The sequence below is a fragment of the Myxocyprinus asiaticus genome, chromosome 37, assembly GCF_019703515.2.
Source record: "Myxocyprinus asiaticus isolate MX2 ecotype Aquarium Trade chromosome 37, UBuf_Myxa_2, whole genome shotgun sequence".
Taxonomy (NCBI): Eukaryota; Metazoa; Chordata; class Actinopteri; order Cypriniformes; family Catostomidae; genus Myxocyprinus; species Myxocyprinus asiaticus.
The window spans coordinates 10,425,570-10,443,222 of NC_059380.1; the positions used below are offsets into that span (position 1 = coordinate 10,425,570).

General features: G+C 39.3%; 1 protein-coding gene across 1 annotated transcript in view; it reads right to left on the bottom strand.

The window, feature by feature from the left end:
- Window positions 1–17,653, bottom strand: part of LOC127428282 (forkhead box protein P4-like) — a 161,339-nt gene that overhangs the window by 53,551 nt on the left and 90,135 nt on the right. The window contains exons 4-5 of the mRNA XM_051676537.1: window positions 12,910–13,032; window positions 3,117–3,203 (exon numbers count right to left, since the gene is read on the bottom strand). Of these exons, the coding sequence (XP_051532497.1) occupies window positions 3,117–3,203; window positions 12,910–13,032 (210 nt within the window). The remainder of the gene's footprint in view (window positions 1–3,116; window positions 3,204–12,909; window positions 13,033–17,653) is intronic.

Sequence of the window (17,653 nt, forward strand, 5' to 3'; positions counted from 1 at the left end):
TTCTAATGGGGCTTTTCCACTACACGGTACAGCTCGACTCTGCTCACTTTTTGGGGGTTTTCCACTGTGGATAGTACCTGGTACCTGGTACTTTTTTTAGTACCACCTTGGTCGAGGTTCCAAGCGAGCCGAGCCAATACTAAATGTGACGTCAAAACCCTGCAGATCACTTATTTGTCAGAACGAATCATTACTACCAGCGTCACTGGATTTGCGACACGGGACATCAACCCGCTAGTTTTAAAGTTAGCAACAGCGATAACAATATCATTTGTTCATGCAACTTTCGAAATGTAAAAAGAAATGGCTGTGGTCAATAAACGAGGTGCAGACGTTCCTCTCGTTAGCGACGAATGAAACGACGCGAAATGAAACGAAAAAGTCTTTCAGGAAGTGTCTCAGCTGTTGGCCGCACACGGCTACCACCGGACCTACCAACAGTGTAGGGAAAAGTTACAAAAACGTAAAAGTGACTACAGAACCATCAAGGACCACAACAGCCGGAGTGGTTCAAACAGAAGAGAGTGGAAGTGGTTCGACCAAATGGACACTATCTATGGCAATAGACCGGCGAGCAATGGGAGGGAGAGTGTCCTTGACTCGGCCACGGTGTTGTTGGAGTCCACGATGGAGGATGGTACGTTTTGTTACGTTAACTCTATATTGTGCTTGAAAGCTTCACTTTATTTAGTTGACCAGCTACTGGAAAGCTTGCTTCTAAAACAACCAGGCCAATTTAACTGTTACACTTGTGTAAAATCACCATGCAACAACTGCTTTATGCAGCAAAATGAGCTAGTAGCTAACAGCTAGCGGTCGCGTTATTGTTTATGGTCAGTAATGTTTGTGTCATGTTTAAGATGATGTCACAGCAGTAGAGGCGGAGAAACTATGACGATCAGCCTATAATCCCACCCACGTTGAGGCGGCACTAAACTGCAGTGGAAAAGCAAGCTCAGAAAAGTAAAGCGAGCAGAGTCGAGATGAGTTGAACTGTAACGTGCAGTGGAAAAGTGCCATGAGCTATCTATCATCCCATGAGTAATGAGGTTTGTTACCACCATAGTAATGCAAGAATGCACAATGAAAACCCAATTAAATCGCTTTAAAGAGCAAACTTTTATTTTGTGGAGGGGCTCGGCCCTTGTTTTGTCATTGCTAACAGCCTTTAGATTACATCACAGCCAATGATATGCTACTTGCTAATAAAAAGTATTTTTTGGTTTGCTAATAAAAAGTAGGCCTATTAGGTATGAGGTGGAGGGACCTTCTCACTCTAGAGAGCATGTTATTGGACAAAATGAGTGTGTGCAAGACGAGTGATCAATACTGTTTTGCCTGTCTCCCTGGAAGAGAAAAACTGTACATGTTAAATGTGTTTATATGCTAAAAGTTGACTAAAGCTAACAGAAAAAGCCACAAAACTCAAATTCTGATTTCATGGGGTTTTGCTACAATGGAACTGTGTGCTTGCAATGTGTTGGCCAAGCATTCGGTTTGCATTTGAACACTTGTGTAGTATGTTTCTGGCCCAAAGGCTGGGTAAAAAAGCCTTGAATAAACTTGAGGCGTTTCGTGGGGGAGCTGGGCTGACCACTGCCCTCCCAGTATAATTTCCCTGCTCTCCTTCCACTCTGCGAGCACACCATCTCCCTAGCTTCCAATATTTAATAAGGGAAAATGTCTGAAAATCTCCTGGGGCCTTGAATAGGGTTAGTTAAGGTTTTTTTTTTATACTTTTTTCCTCCATCTCAATTTTTTATCTTTTTTTTTCTTAGTCTCTGTCACATTTCTTGTCTATCTGTGGAAAATGTCAGGATATCTATTCATTTGAAGTGTGTGTGTGTGTGTGTGTCGGTCTGTTTATGTGTGTTTTGGGCACTTCGTGCATTTGCCACGCATTTGCTCTATCAGTCACGTTGCTGTCTGGGGCATATCTAACAGGTCTTAATCCCTGTCCTCCATGGCCTATAGCATCCACCACCACCCACCGCACCGGTTCAGTCTTTCTCACCTGCTATCAAGTCAAGAGCTCATTCATTCTCTGATCCTCTCAGTCACACAGAGAGAAGACTGCAAGTCACCTTCAACCCTAAACAGTTCGGCTGTGAACGGAACATTCTTTGCTGTTGGAATTTGTTGATGCTGTTAGAAGCCAGAGTACATAAAAAACAAAAAACAAAAAAAAAAACAACAGAGTCTGTAGTACACAAGTTACAGTAACCGGCACGTTGCTAGCAACTGTACTAACAGCTATGTGCTAATCTCAGCGCTAAGCCTTTTGTTCATTAACTCTTGCGGCAACAGTATGATTTAGTTGTGTCAGATTTAGTTGTGTGGTTCAGGCTGCTGACACGCAGGCCATGAAAGTTTAGATTTCATTTGACCGCCACATTAGCACAGATCTCCTCCTCTCACGCAGTGTGCAGACAGGCGATTATGTTCTCGCCTTTGTTGTGCTGTAGTCTTATCCTTCATGATCCAACATGATTACCCCTTACCTTCATTACCCAGATCAGGTCCTTCTCCTCCTCCAGTGCCTTAATTGACAATTAAAGAAACTCGTCAACTCCACCATAGTGGGTTGTAATAGGGATTTTCCACTAGGCTTAGCAAGCGGCGACTTGTAAATTAATACTTAACGAGTATTAGAGGCGAAGCCGCATGGTAAGGTTTGGAGCATGACTTTGGTCGACGGCATAGAAATGAAAATCCATATTCCCTGAATGTCTTAATCCACATTTTTGCATCACCCATTTCACAAAATGCAATTGAGTGGTTAAGAGAGGAAGAGAAAAAACATGATGGCATGCATCTGTTTTCCTATTGAGGATTTCTAGTAATGCTCTGTGATTACAAAGTCTTCATAAGGTCTTTGCTGAATGGTTTGTGCATGTCATTCAGTGTCGTGAAAAATCAGCAATATAGCAGAGCAAAGTCATTTCACATATCAGAATATAGTTATTTTATAGAGTTTGTTGCTGGCTTTTGAGAGACACTGGCCTCTGCTGTATAGAAAATGATGTGTCAGCCATCTTGAGGGTGCTTATCTATAGTGCTATTAGGGTGAAATATACAATGAAGTGCCCTACTGAGGGTGGACGGGGCCTTCTCACCTCTTTGGCCTGCTTCCCTGCTTGCTGCTGCTGGGTTAAGAGCTGAAGGTGCAACTGCTCCTGTTGCTTCTTGTAGTACTCTTGCAGCTAGATGAGAGAGAGAGAGAGAGGGAGAGAGAGAGAGAAAATAAAGGGTCAATTTAATCATCTGGACACCCCCATATCACTAAAGGAACTCTGTGAAAAAAAAAAAAAAATCCCTCAAAAAAAAAAAAAAATCTTGCAGCTCAGATGGAATTTGCACTGAGATGTTGAAACATGGCAGCCCCAAACTGAATGAGGCCATTCTCAAATTATTCAGTTTGCTCTTAAAATCAGGACACTTTCCTGAGAATTGGCAAGAAAATCAAATAACCCCAATCTTCAAACAAGGTGACACATTTAACCCAAACAACTTCAGGGGCATTTCAGTGAACAGCAACCTTGGCAAATTATTCTGTTATTTAATGAATGACAGATTAGTCCACTATCTCCAAAAACAAAAGATTTTAAACAACTGTCAAATTGGATTCATGCCAAAACACAGAACAACTGATCATATCTACACACTGCACACACTTGTACACAAACATGTCCACCAAACAAAACAAGGAAAAATATTTGATTGCTTCATTGATTTAAAAAAAAGCCATTGATTCAGTTTGGCATAACGGACTCTTCCTAAAACTGATTCAGAGTGGAATAGGAGGAAAGGTTTATGATTTAATTAAGGACATGTACAAAGACAACAAATGCTGCATTAGAATAAACAACAAAAGAACTGATTATTTCAGCCAGAATAAAGGAGTTCGTCAAGGCTGCAGCCTAAGCCCAACTTGATTTAATATTTACATAAATTAATTGGCCACAATGCTTCAAAATTCTTCTAGCCATGGACTCAATCTAGAGGACAGAGAAATCAAATGTCTTCTATACGCAGACGCCCTACTGCTGCTCTCACCTACTGAAGAGGGATAACGAGAAAGCCTCTCAATTCTAGAAAATTACAACTGGGCCTTACCAATAAACATGGACAATTAAAATTATAAAAAAATTTCGAAAGAAAAATCGTCTTAAAGACAAAAAATATGTTTTTACATTTGGGGGAGAAATTCTTAGCCATGTTACCAGTTACAATTATTTAGGTCTGACCATTATGGCTTCTGGACAATTTGACATGGATGTAAAGGACCTAACAGACAAGGCTCATAGGGCATTTTACAATGTAAGAAAAATATTATTCAAATTATATAATATCCCAATCAAACTGTGGCTGAAAATATTTGACAATGTCATCAAACCCATCCTTCTGCATGGCAGTGAAATCTGGGGACCCAAATACAAACTAAATTATGAATCCTGGGAAAAAAAGTTCAACTGAAACGTTCCACCTTGAATTTTGTAAAAATATCCTGGGAGTTCAAACAAGTACTGTAGGGCAGAACTGGGCAGATTCCCTCCCTTGACTGACATTCAAAAGAGAGCCAGTCAATTCTGGTTCAACCTATCAGACTCTTCCCCAGAAAATCACTATCACTGTGCGTTTATACACAGAGAAGCACACTCAAAGAGTGACCCTTTACAGTACTTAGTGGACAAGCACCAGTTAAATGTATCAATTCAATTCAGGCAGGCAAAATTAAAACAAATACAAAACATGACTCAAGAAGAATATATTCATGATTGGCAAAGAAAATTCAAAGAAATAAACAAAATAACCTATTTCCAAAAAATTAAGACAGAATATAAATTGGCATCATATCTGACTCCCGTCACAGGAAGCTCCTTACGAAGTATCGTGTGATTGAGCATTATCTGGCGGTAGAGACGGGTCGACACAGACAGAATTAGAGACCCAGAGAGAACAGACTGTGTTCACAGTGCTCTCAAGGAGTCATAGAGAATGAATTACACATTACACATCCTCATTGAGCACAGTAAATTTGAGACCATCAGACACACATATTTTAAAGTCATAGGACAGATACTGCCTGAATTCAAGCAGACTGAGTAATGCGGAGAAACTTTTATATGTTCTAGGAGAGAATGTATAGATTTAGCAGCAGAGTATGTGTTCTCCTGTTATGATCTGAGGGAGAGAGGTTGACCCCTCAAAAAATACTGAAAGTTACTGTTACTCACTGGTCTCTGTAGTTACTTTTCTTCACATTTTGTGCACTTACCTGTATGCTTATTATTATTGTTATTATTATAATATTTTATTATTTGACTTTTTTATGTATGTTATACATGTATTTTTTTTTTACTTCTTTTTTTGCTTTGGAAATATGGTATATTGTATACGGTCATGCCAATAAAGCTAATTTGAATTTAATTTAATTGAGAGAGAGAGAGATTTTAATTGAACAGCACTGTAAAACTACAAATGAACAATGTATTTTGTCTTAAACAAAATAGACCGAGTGCGAACTTCACTTTAGAAAAGATGCAACAGAAATTAGTGAAAAAAGTTATCAAATTGAAAGTTTGATTACATGCTTTCAAGAACAATCTGTAGCGTGTGTATTGCACCGATCCTCTCCATCTCTTTCATATGCTCCACAAACCTAATAAAGCTTCAAGACCAATACTAAAACATCTGTGGGGATGCTAGAGGTTAGTACTTTTGCAGTTCATAACCCATGTTTAACCCCTCAGCGCTTTTCTTGCAAACAAACACATTAGCTCCGTTCCAAAACCTAGTTTTACCAATATAGACCGTTGCCATCTAAGACTGCATCTTAACAGTCAAGAAACCTCCTATTTGACTGATTTGGAATACTCTAAAAAATTACACAAATAGCATTAGCATGTTGCTAAGCTAACATCGTGATATCCTAAGAAGCATAAAATATTAACCAAAATAGTTCATTTTTAATTACACTGAACACATTTCAAACACTTAAACTAAATTCAGTGTTGAATAAAATATAATTCTATTTATAATCCATATTTCTCTCGCTTTGTCCACTATTTTGGATTTTTCAAGCTTTGTCGTAAACACATAATGAAATTGCCCTTACCGTTAAGCATTACATGCTGCCTACACATAAAAACAAGCAACGACAACAAAACCCAACAACTGCCCTCAAAGGCCACACTGGCACAGGTCATCTGCTTAAACTGGAAAGTGCTGAGCTATTAAACTCAAGACTCTAGATATCTAGGATGAGGTAGCAGGGTGCAAGGAGTTGGTCATGCCTATGTCTAAAAGCAATAAGAAAGAAAACAGGATAAAACAAGATCAGCTTCTTGCTTAAGGGGCAAAGTGTTTCCATATTACACCATATTCATCCTTTTTTTCAGCATTCCTCTAAAAGGCAGTTTAAACACCTGGCAGGTGGCTGAATGTGTCCTGTAAATCATCTGTCCACCTTTCTCTTGACATGGCAACCCTGACAGCATGGAGACAGGCTTCCTTATTTATGATTGACTGAACTAAAACACACAACACCTGTCTGGGGAAGCGCTTATAAAACTTGCCCTTCGCAGCTAACCTGAGAGCAGTTTTTGTTACCTCCCGAGTAGCAGTTACAATTAGGACGCAGGTGGGAGAAGCAAGCCAGAGATCAGCATAAAAGAGAGCAATTTTGGCCCCAAGCACCTGAGAGTTCTGCAATACAGACACCTGCCCCTCTATTGCATGCATGTTGCCCTATTCCAGGTGCTAATCCATCAATAATGTGCAGTTAAATACAAAATCACGCAATTGTCAAATGAAAACAGATCTTTTTGATGTTTCTGTGCTGCCAGCTAGTCTGTTTGCTTGCATGAATTGATTGTGTTAGGTTAATAAAGCACAAGAAAGCTGTTTGCACACTGGTTACTGATTTAAAACTCAGCTGAATGGGCTTCTAACTCCTATACACAGGTAAACATAGACCTATGTTTGTGTTATCAAATTGAAAACAGTTCACCATAGCACACCTTGCCAACTCTGATTAAAAGATTTGGGAACAATCAAAGCCGTGTGGGAGTCAATGAAACTGTGTGTTTGGTTTTAGTGGGAAGGTATGGTTCATTCTTCAGAACAACGAAGCTTATTAGACAAAAAAAGAAAACAGGTGTGTGGCAAGGGAACAGTAGAGAGAAGATTAATAATTTAAAGATATCAATTACTAATTCTGTAAAACTCTTAAGTGGAAGTGCTGAAATTGGTTGTCGTGAAAGTGATACAAGCATCAAGGGTTGCATTAACTGAAAATTCTCTGCCATTTACAGATTTTTTAGAACATTGACGGATATTCCAAATGCTGTCTGTCATTTCGACAGATAAAAAAGAAACAAGAAAACCGTTTTAACCTAGTGCATCAGTTTTGACTTCACCCTCTCTCTCTCTCACTCTTGCGCTGTGTGTGTGTGTGTGTGTGTGTAGCCTTTTTATTGCCTGGATGCGTTTCAGGCGATCCAATCACAAGTGGACAGGCGCTATTGCTATACCTGGTAATTTGCATCTCTTAACCACTTGTGTTAGGATTTCGAGTGGAGGGTCTCTGATTTCATGACTACATACAGTACATCAATCATTACGTCAGTGTGTTCTTGCATGATAATAAAATGCAAAACATATGAAACATGATCTTCAGAATTCTCAGTTATTCTAATGGAGTAAATTAATTAACTGACCTTCAGATGTGTGTGCTTTTCATCTGTGTCACTTTATGATGGCAGACTGAAAAAGTTCTCTGAACTTGTGCATGTATGCACTTTTTCATTTTTTCCCCCAATCGGACGGTTATTTCCTTTTAAAGCCATACGTAACCGGCAAAGTTTGAAAATCTTCTTTTAGCGCAGCAGTTGATTGACAGTTAGAACTTTCACCCTAGACCTCCTTTATTTCATCAGACTTGTGCTTGGGGAATCAAAACTCTATTATATATCCAGTGTCATGTGCATTCATTATAATAAATACTACGCCCCTGAATGTTGCACTAAGCACTTAAAAGAATATTTCACCCTAAAATGAAAATTCTCTCATCATTCACTTACCCTGATGCAATCCTAGATGTGTATGACTGTCTTTCTTCAGCAGAACACAAATGAAGATTTTTAGAATAAGACTGAGCTCTGTCAGGTCCTTATAATGCAAGTAAACAGGTGCCAGCACTTTGATGGTCCAAAAGTCACATTTAGGCAGCATAAAAGTAATCCATGCGACTCCAGTCGATCAATGAATGTCTTCTGAAGCAAATCGATAAGTTTGTATAAAAAATAAATCGATAATTAAAATGTTATTAAAAAGCGCTTCTTGCCAGCAGTTGATGCATCACGTAGCTGTCGTGTGACGTAAACACATCGGCGAGTTCACGTGAGAATCCGGAAGCGGCGCTTATTTACAACAGAAGAACAAACATCACGCAAGAGTTCGGCCATTTCAAACAGCATCAGGAAGCCCTGGACGGAAGCATCAATTTAAAGTAAAAAACGTTTTAATTGTCGACTTGTTTCTTACATAAACCTATCAATTTGCTTCAGAAGACATTCACTGATCGACTGGAGTCTGGAGTGTGGATTACTTTTATGCTGCCTAAATGTGACTTGTGGACCGCCAAAGTGCTGGCACCCATTTATTGCATTATAAGGACCTGACAGAGCTCTATCTTCTTCTAAAAATCTTTATTTGTGTTCTGCTGAAGAAAGATGGCATCAGGGTAAGTGAATAATGAGAGAATTTTAATTTTTGGGTGAACTATTCCTTTAAAAAATAATAACAAGTACGATGGATAAAAATAGACCATGGTGGAATTTTACAACTTAGTCCGTCAGAGTGATGGATAAACATTTTTCTAGCGTAACCTCTGACAAGCATCACTATTACTACTGATCATACTTTGCTTTAAGGCTTTTTCAAAATTCCAAACCCTATGACTTAAACTTCGCCCTGCAAAATTTGTGCTACGGACATGATTGACTTCAAATCGTTGGCTTGTTTAGTAGAGGCGTGCTATTACTTATCTAAGTGATCAAACTTACGATTTTGCATCCCAAAATGGCAATAAAACAGGTGAAAATTTGAAAGTTGAAAAGTTAAAAAAGGCGAAAAAGACTTAGGGGGAAGGCTCTGTTGACTTGGGCCAATAAGCAACCACCTGAAGTAGCAACCAGCCAGAACACCTTAGCAACTGCACTGCAATGACCCAGCAACCACCCACTACACCCTAAGATTGTGGCAGTGAGTTTGCATGAGCAAATATCACTCACGTTTTATTCTGAAAAAGTAGAAATCTAGTTTTAAATTAAGTGTAAATGAAACCCTAACTAGAGGCAACATGCCTTTGATGCTCTTTTAAAAAACCTGAAAATGAATAAAAGCAAAGCAAGATGTAACTTGCATAAATGTGTGAGGTTTTGTTAACCAAAGATTTAAAATATTACATTCACACTAATACTTGTTATTTTCACTTTTGAAGTAGAAAAAATGAAACATGGGAAAGACTTCCTGTTATGCTAGCATGTTTACTTTCGTCTGTTTGAAGTAGCTACTTTCAACTAGCTACTATTTTACAGTCTTAACACAAGACTGGCTTGAGCCCAGTAACACTGTCGTTACACATCTCCAACTATAGCTTTGGCTAACCGCAGTGGCCACCGCAGACCCACCGCTGTTTGTTTTACTTTTAAGATTATTAATTTACCTAGAAAAGCTTATTAAGATTAAAATCTCAGCTTCGCGTGGATGACCTATCTAACATGGAAGTACATGTTGACTGAAGGAGTAGAGCGCCGAGGCCCTCGGACACACTGGAACCGTAGAGGAGCGCCTGGGGGACACTGGCTACAGCTGGTGAGGAAAAATAGAATAATGATACCCTCATTAACTCGTTATCACACGTAGTGTTTACAGATAGGTTAATGCTGGCTTATTCAAGGCTATGAGGAATGAGGTACTTAATAGTAGGCTACATACCAATACACAATACTGTACTGCCTTGAAGGAATAGTTCACCCAAAACTGTAAACTTTGAGTGAATTCTGAATATTGAAATTAGCAAACGGATCATGCTTCAAAATATCTCCTTTTGAGTTTAGCAAAAGAAAGTCTGATGACAAAGCTGCTTGTATTCACATTTTGGTTGCTCTTTATTTTACAGTATGTGTACTTTCAGTATACTTACAGTGCACTTACCCAAGAAAGTACTGAATAATCTTGATTCATCTTTGATTTTTTTTTTTTTTTTATCATAGCAAGTCAGATAATAATATTATAGCTTATAAAGTTATTTTTAATATTTTTAATATCTGCCTTAAATATACTTTGACTGTATCTGTTAGTGCTTCATCACTGCATTAATTCTGTTGACATATGAAATAAAAATAAAAGAATACAACAAATGAAAAACCACCCAGAATGGCATTTACTTATCATTCATGTCATATAACACTAAGAGCCAACTGGTCTGTGCAGTATACAAAAAGTTAGAGGAAAACTTCAAGTTGACCCGAGTGTACACAAATCTTTGTGGCTTATGAGGCTTAAACTCACTCATCTCCCGCTCTTTTCAAAGCCGCCTGCCAGCTACAAAAGCCACCTCACACCACTGCATCTCTGTGAATGCCTGTCGCTCTCCTGCATTACAGGATATTGAAGGTGAGCTACTTGCATCTCTGATGCCTGGCCACGGTCCTCCTGAACAGAGGCAGTCAACGAGCCGTAAGGTGTGCAGCGAAACTCCATTTAACACGCTAGAGGCGTTTCATTTGCAATATGTTGCCCATCTCTCCGTCTCACTGTGGGTCGAGTTTAAACTCTCCTCCACACCTGGCTTCCACCTGCCTGGCCCCGCTGCCTCTCGCCCACTCATTACCCCTTTAATTCATGCCAATATGAAGCTGAATAGTTGTGGGAATAATTAAAGAATAATTAAGGGGTTTGTAATGATTTGATTCAGTGGGCCCCTTTCACGTTAACTGTCCGCCTTGAAAGGCATTCACCTTAGATTCCCATTATTGTGACCTTGGTTTTACTTGGCAGAGACAGGGAATAAAAAAGAGAAAAATATATCAGCTGGGCTTTAATTAAGGGTTGGTAGGATGTAAAGGTTAACTCGCACATGCATAAGTGCACACACATATATAAACATCTCTGTCTTTGTATGTAAAATCATATTTGTAAGAGTATTCATATGCAGAACAAGCCATAGCCTACTCATTCTCCCACACACACTAGGATGAGATCAGGGACAGACTGCAGTGTGTATGTGTGTGTGTGTGCGTGTGTTTATGTGTGTGTGTTGGCAGGCTCTCTGATTGCTCCATTTGCTGTGTATGAGAGTTTGAGCGTTAAGAGGCGCTTCTCACGTGGATCATCACCACTGCAAACCATTAAACCTACTGGCTTTTACTGGAGATGTAAAATGGCCCATGAACAGTAACTATTTTAATTTCAATACCCTCGTTAAATACTTAGAAAAAAAAAAAACAGAGAGAAATAAAGTGAGAGGGGGGAAGCAAAAGTGCTTCGAGTTTCTTTGTCAAACAGCTGAATTTTGATTTCTGTGAGTGACTCCGTATTTCTATCCTGATAAATTTGTCAGATCTACTCAACACAATTTATACTTGCCTAAAGCAACCTCCTCCTACTTATTATTATTAAATCAACTCTCCTCTCTGTCAAGCCAGAACTTCTATCAATTATTTAAGAGAAAACTCTTCTTTTCTTCTTCTTTGAACAGTGAAAAAAAATCAGAGGGAGGAAGAGGTATCGGAGAGGTGCCTGACCTAATTTCTGTCCGAGTGGAATGTGAAAAGGTCGAAGGGGCGGAGGGGGTGCGGAGTTTTGGGACGACAGCAGCGCTACGTTAAATATTTGAGAGATGTGCGAGAAACGGGGATGTTTGTTTCTTCATGTCTGCTCAGAGGCCGCACCTCTAGCCTCCAGGCAATATCGCAGCGAGATAGCAGAGGCCATGCAACTAATAAACACAGAGAGAGGGGAGGTGGGAAGAGATATGGAGAAGTTTGGCTCAGCAGATGGGTGAGAAATGGTGTCCTTGCTCTAACATAAGCTCTCCCTGACCGCCAGCAAGTCGACATGTAGCGACACCAGCCAAAGAAGGCGTTGCCAACCCTAGTATGCTAGTAAACGCCACTTATAAATGCCGCAGCCAACAAACATCAAAGCCATGAGAGATATAATTCTGGGCATGCCTGTGAGGATACAATCAAAGTAACCGTGTGTTTCAGAAATGCGATTACATTACACACTTTGACATCTACACTCAGGGCTTATTAATGGGGATCACACATGAATCTTACAGAAGTCTATAAAAGCGCTGGTAACAGCTGTCAAAATGAAGAACGTCAGTTGGAAATTTCCTGCACAAAATTCTGAACTCCCATGTTGAGTTGGCAGACTTCCTTATGGGACTTCTATAAAACATGCACGACCTGTGCAGTAAGGGAGGTCTGGACAGGAGGGCAGAGAGTGGGGGACAAAATGTGTGTTTATATGTCTGAGTGTGTGTATTGCTTGCTTTAAACGTTTTTGCGAAGGTGAATGCGTGTTTGTTTAATGCGTATCCCTTGGCGCCAACTTGATACCAAGTTCAATGGGGCAAAAGTGATAGACATATTTTCAAGTTGTTCAGTTATGTTTTTAAATGTTTTGCAGTGAGCTGGACCCATCCATACAAGTTTACCCATTTGGCTTTTATGAGACATGATGCAGCAAATTATATTTTGATTCCCCAATAAAACTTTGCCAGTTACACCAATTGGCTACTGTGAAAAGTACTTTTTGAGTGGTTTTCTGTGGGCATGACTTGTCTGAGTAGTCCAGACATTTACAAATATTGTTTTAAGTTGTGTGTGTTACCTGTTGCAGCATAAGGGCTTGTTGTTGTTGGAGTAAAGCTTGAAGTTGAGGCGGAGAGAGGATCTGCTGCATCTGCTGAGGAGTTATCATCTGTGGGGTCATCATTGCCATGGATACCGGCACCTTTGACATAAACAGCGACAGGGCAAAACAATAAGTGCATGCACGTTTTTTTTGGGACACAACATATTTCTGAAATTGTTTTGCATATAAATGTAACACAAATGCCCTTAAAGGGATATACCGGATTCATTAAATGTTAAGCTCAATCGACAGCATTTGTGGCATAATCTTGATTACCACAAAAATGTATCTTGACTTGCTCAAAGCAAAAAACTGGGTTACAGTGAGACATTTACAATGAATGGGGGGCAATCTGTTTCAAAAGTATAGCCACATGACATAAACAATAGGCTATGCGAGTTAACATGATTTTAGTGTGATAAAATCACTTTCTAACCATTTCTGTGTAAGGTTATAGCCAATTTTACAACTGTGTTGCCATGACGATGTAATGTCAACAAACCCTGAAACCCTAAATCGACTGTAAAAATGACGATTTGAACAACTTTACAGCTCAAATAATACACATGTTTTCACAGAAGAATAATTGTAAGTTCTTAAAATAAAGCTTCAAATTTCTGCCTTTAAACCCTCCAAAAATTGGCCCCATTCACTTCCATTGTAAGTGCTTCACGTTAACCTCTATCTTTAGACTTTTGCTAATTTTAAAGAAAAGGATGGATGAGACATACATTTTTTTTTTTTTTTTTTGTGGTAATCAATATTATGCCACAAATGCGGCTGATTGAGCTTAACTTGTATTGAACCTGCAATTGTCCTTTAAGATCAAACATTTATACATATTACTGTATTGGCCCACAGATATGCAAAATTATTAATATGACATAATATGGCTGAACTGACAATTTTTTTAAATGCATAAACAACAGCATTAGTGAGATTTAGCAACCTAACACATGGAACAAACATTGGGCCAAATATAGTATTATTATGAGTCATATTACCATAAATTTGCACATTTGCAGATTGCAAAATTGGACGCACATCCTTTGACGTCAACAATAAAACATATGGTAAGCGTTTTTCCCCATCTTTTTAAATACTGATAAGCCTTTTTATGTAGCTATCCAAACTATATGTAACGTTCTGTAACGTCTGTAATGATGTTGCTGGCACTGGCAATAACAAAGATGATGACCGTGAAGTAAAGAACCCAAGTGCAAATTTATTCCAACAGTGTAATCCGTAACCCTAACTACAAACATAAATAAAACATAAACATGAACTTGGCTTGACATAAACTTGACGTGATATAAATTTGCACTAACGACCAAAGTTACAACAACAATACCTGACAATGGACAATGGAAAACATGAGGGTTAAATACATGAACATGGGAGAACACATGACAAGGATAACCAATAAACACAAAGAACTCTGAACAAGATAACAAAACAATCAACTAATGAAAACAAGACACAGGAATATAGAGGGAAACATGAAATCACATGACAAGGGAACCACATGATATGAAACAGGAACTAGAACTGAACCAACAAAATACACATGACACTATACATGATAATATTGTTAGTTGCATTTGATTATGCACATTTAGCATTGCTTTTTTTCTCTTCTATCTGCAACCAAATCAGAACAAACCTGCGCCCACATCTGGGTCACAACCCACCAGTTGACACACATACGTAGTGAGACAAGCACATAGCACACTTTAACGTGATACAAAGGTGTTACTGTGTCTCTCTCTGTTTCTCAAGCATCATAAAGGAATGTTGTTCTTCACTTTAATTAACTCTTTATTCTGTCATGTCAAAAAGAGTACACAAAACATCAGCTCTGCTGACAATAGAGCTCCACACAGCTTGCATTGTAAAACCCTGTCAGTTTTTCCAAAACAGAAAGAGACGTGTTGATCAAATCTTCCCTTGAGTATGTAGTCTTTATCAGCTTGAAAGTACTTCAATAAACATATTATTATGATTTGTTATCTAGAGAATCACATCTTTGGCAAAAATAACAAACAGTGTGGTAAGATAGCTATCGGAAATGACTTGCAACAGTCTGGAATAGAGAGTGCAATTTGCTTGACAAGAACGAGGCATAAAGATAGAAAACGTGATGCTTATCATACAACAAATATGCAAAAAAAAGAGAAAGGGAAAGAATGATAGAAATGATAGAGAGAGAGAAAGAGAGACGGTTTGAAAAGGCCTAAATGCAGGTTGCCTGTACATGATTATATAGTTAAATGCATTGGGACTGGCCACTTTGTGAACTTATGGGCAGCTTTTAAACGGGCCAGCAATTTCCACCAGTACAATTTGCGGGCTGCTTCCTCGAATGCAGCTAGGGATCTTCCACAAATACACACACACAGCCGCTCGGTGGTGTTCCATTTATTTTCCTATTTACTGCTCAAGCGCCAGAACTGATCATCTCCATGCAACTGCTCAATAAAAATAAAGCTATTTACAGGCAACGGCTGTCTTAAAGCTGACATATGAGTGCAGACTACAATCGTGCATAATATGTACATTTATCTACATTTTCCACTCAAAGGGAATAAAAAAGACAGGCAGCATGCTGTGACGGCTCCTCAGTCTACTGCCAGTCCGATCTGATATTTGCATTCATTTGTTTTCATGTAGCGCCTGAGCGCTCATATTTTCAGCAGTTTATCTATTCAGAGCTCGAGGGCTTGAAGGGAGGGGTAGAGGAAGGAAGAGAGAGAAAAGGGGGGAGATAAGGAGTGGAACAACGAAGAGAGAGAGAGCTGTCAGACACAAATTAAATCTGTAAAGGGCTGATTTGACTTTGTAAACAAGATTGGCGGTAAATACGAACACTGTTGCTCTTTCTCGCTCCTGTGCTAGTTGAGAGAGGGGTAAAAGCTTGTGATCGTGGGCCTCAAGGCGCATGGTTATCGGTGCAGGCGCGTGACCGTCAGGCCTTGTCCAATACTTTACTGCAAACGTCCCTACCACAATCAAACAAGCCATCCATATCCTTACACTCTCAGTCATGAAATCCTTCCCTGCATCCATGACAAAGACAAAGAGGGGAAATTAGGCACTCTTTTAACCTCTATTTTATTGTCTGGCGTGCCACTCACCTTGATTAATTACAGGTGTGACACAGGTGAGGTTGTTATATTACTATAACGCTTAGAGCTAAAGCTAGAAAGCACAGGCACGTTTGAGCTGATGATATCACGCCAATGTCTGATGCCATCATTTGGATAGAGTTCAGTGAGGCTTGAAATAAAGACAAATTAATTTGGTACTAGTGCGTTTTGATGTGCCACCCTCCACCAGAATTCTGTCACCCAACTGTGATGACCTATATCAAGGGATACAACTACAATTAAAGCTTTGAAACAGAGTATGCACCCAGTAAGGAAAAGATGTCTGAAACAATGCCAGGGCGCCATCCAACCTGAGTGCCAAGGCATGGGCTTGGAGCAGGCCTACTGTTGTATATGTGTGTGTGTTGTTTCTGTGAATATTGTGGGAGAAAGAACACGAGATAGGGCAAAGAGTGGGCTCGGCGTGGCGGGTGCTTGGCGTTGCGCCAATTTGCCATGCACGGCTGCTTGTCACAGGGAAAGAACGAAATGAAAACCTGTAATTAATTGCTCCTCTGCATCCCATTCTCCCGCGGTGACAACCCATACATTCTATTTTATACACACGTTCATTGACATTTTCAAGTTGCGGGCATAATAATTACCAGAGTTATAACACCTTCTATTGCGGCACGACAGTGGGATTGACGAGCAGCCTGAATGCTGAGTTGTTAAGGTTTGACGCCATTAATTGCCCCTATAATCTAATATTACAAAGGCGGGCCATTACACACCGTGAGTGGAGCGTGCAATTCGACACTACGGTTTCAGAGCAGTGCAGGAAAACAAAAGCACGCCATTAGGGACTTGACGGCCGCTAACAAAAGCGCAGCACAATGCAGAATTATATTTTCATTCGGCTTTGTCTCTCGCCATAAATGATTCCCCTCGTTCATTCGCTGCTGAATAGACCCAGTAATAAAGGAGCCCAAAACCCCAACCATTTTAAGTCAGGCATTTATTAAATGCATTTATTTTTTTTCTTCTATTTTTTCTCTGCCTCTCTCTCTTTAAATTAACATGCAACAGGAAAGAAAAGCAAGAGAAAGAGAGATGTTTTGCTGGATGAGCACCTTGCTATGAATTATTAAGCCTGAGCACTTATTTACTATATTTTAAAAACAGAGACAAAAAGCATTATGTGTGCATGTGAGGAGAGAGAACAATAGAGCTGAGATTAATTATCAGTAAAGGGCTGGAGGTGCATCACATTCTAACCACCAGGATCAGTGAAGACTTGGCAAATGGCGTAATTTCAATGGGTGCCCAAAAAAGTAGACAAGGCTTTGGAATATATTGTGATATCTTTAATGGATATATTGTTATTTGGGAATAAATTTACTTTTTCCAAAAAAATAAAAATAAAAATTCAATTTGATGTAGGCTTTATCCAATTTCTGGAGCTTGACCCTAACCCAAGCCCATACTTGAACTTGGTCTGAGCCTTCTGAGGACATAAGGACACTGCCTACATTTGAAGACACTTTAGAAGTGGTCGATCTAAAGTTTGGGTCCTATTTTACTCTAAAATCAAAAGAAACAAACAAGGAAATATATTTATGTATACAGAAAAT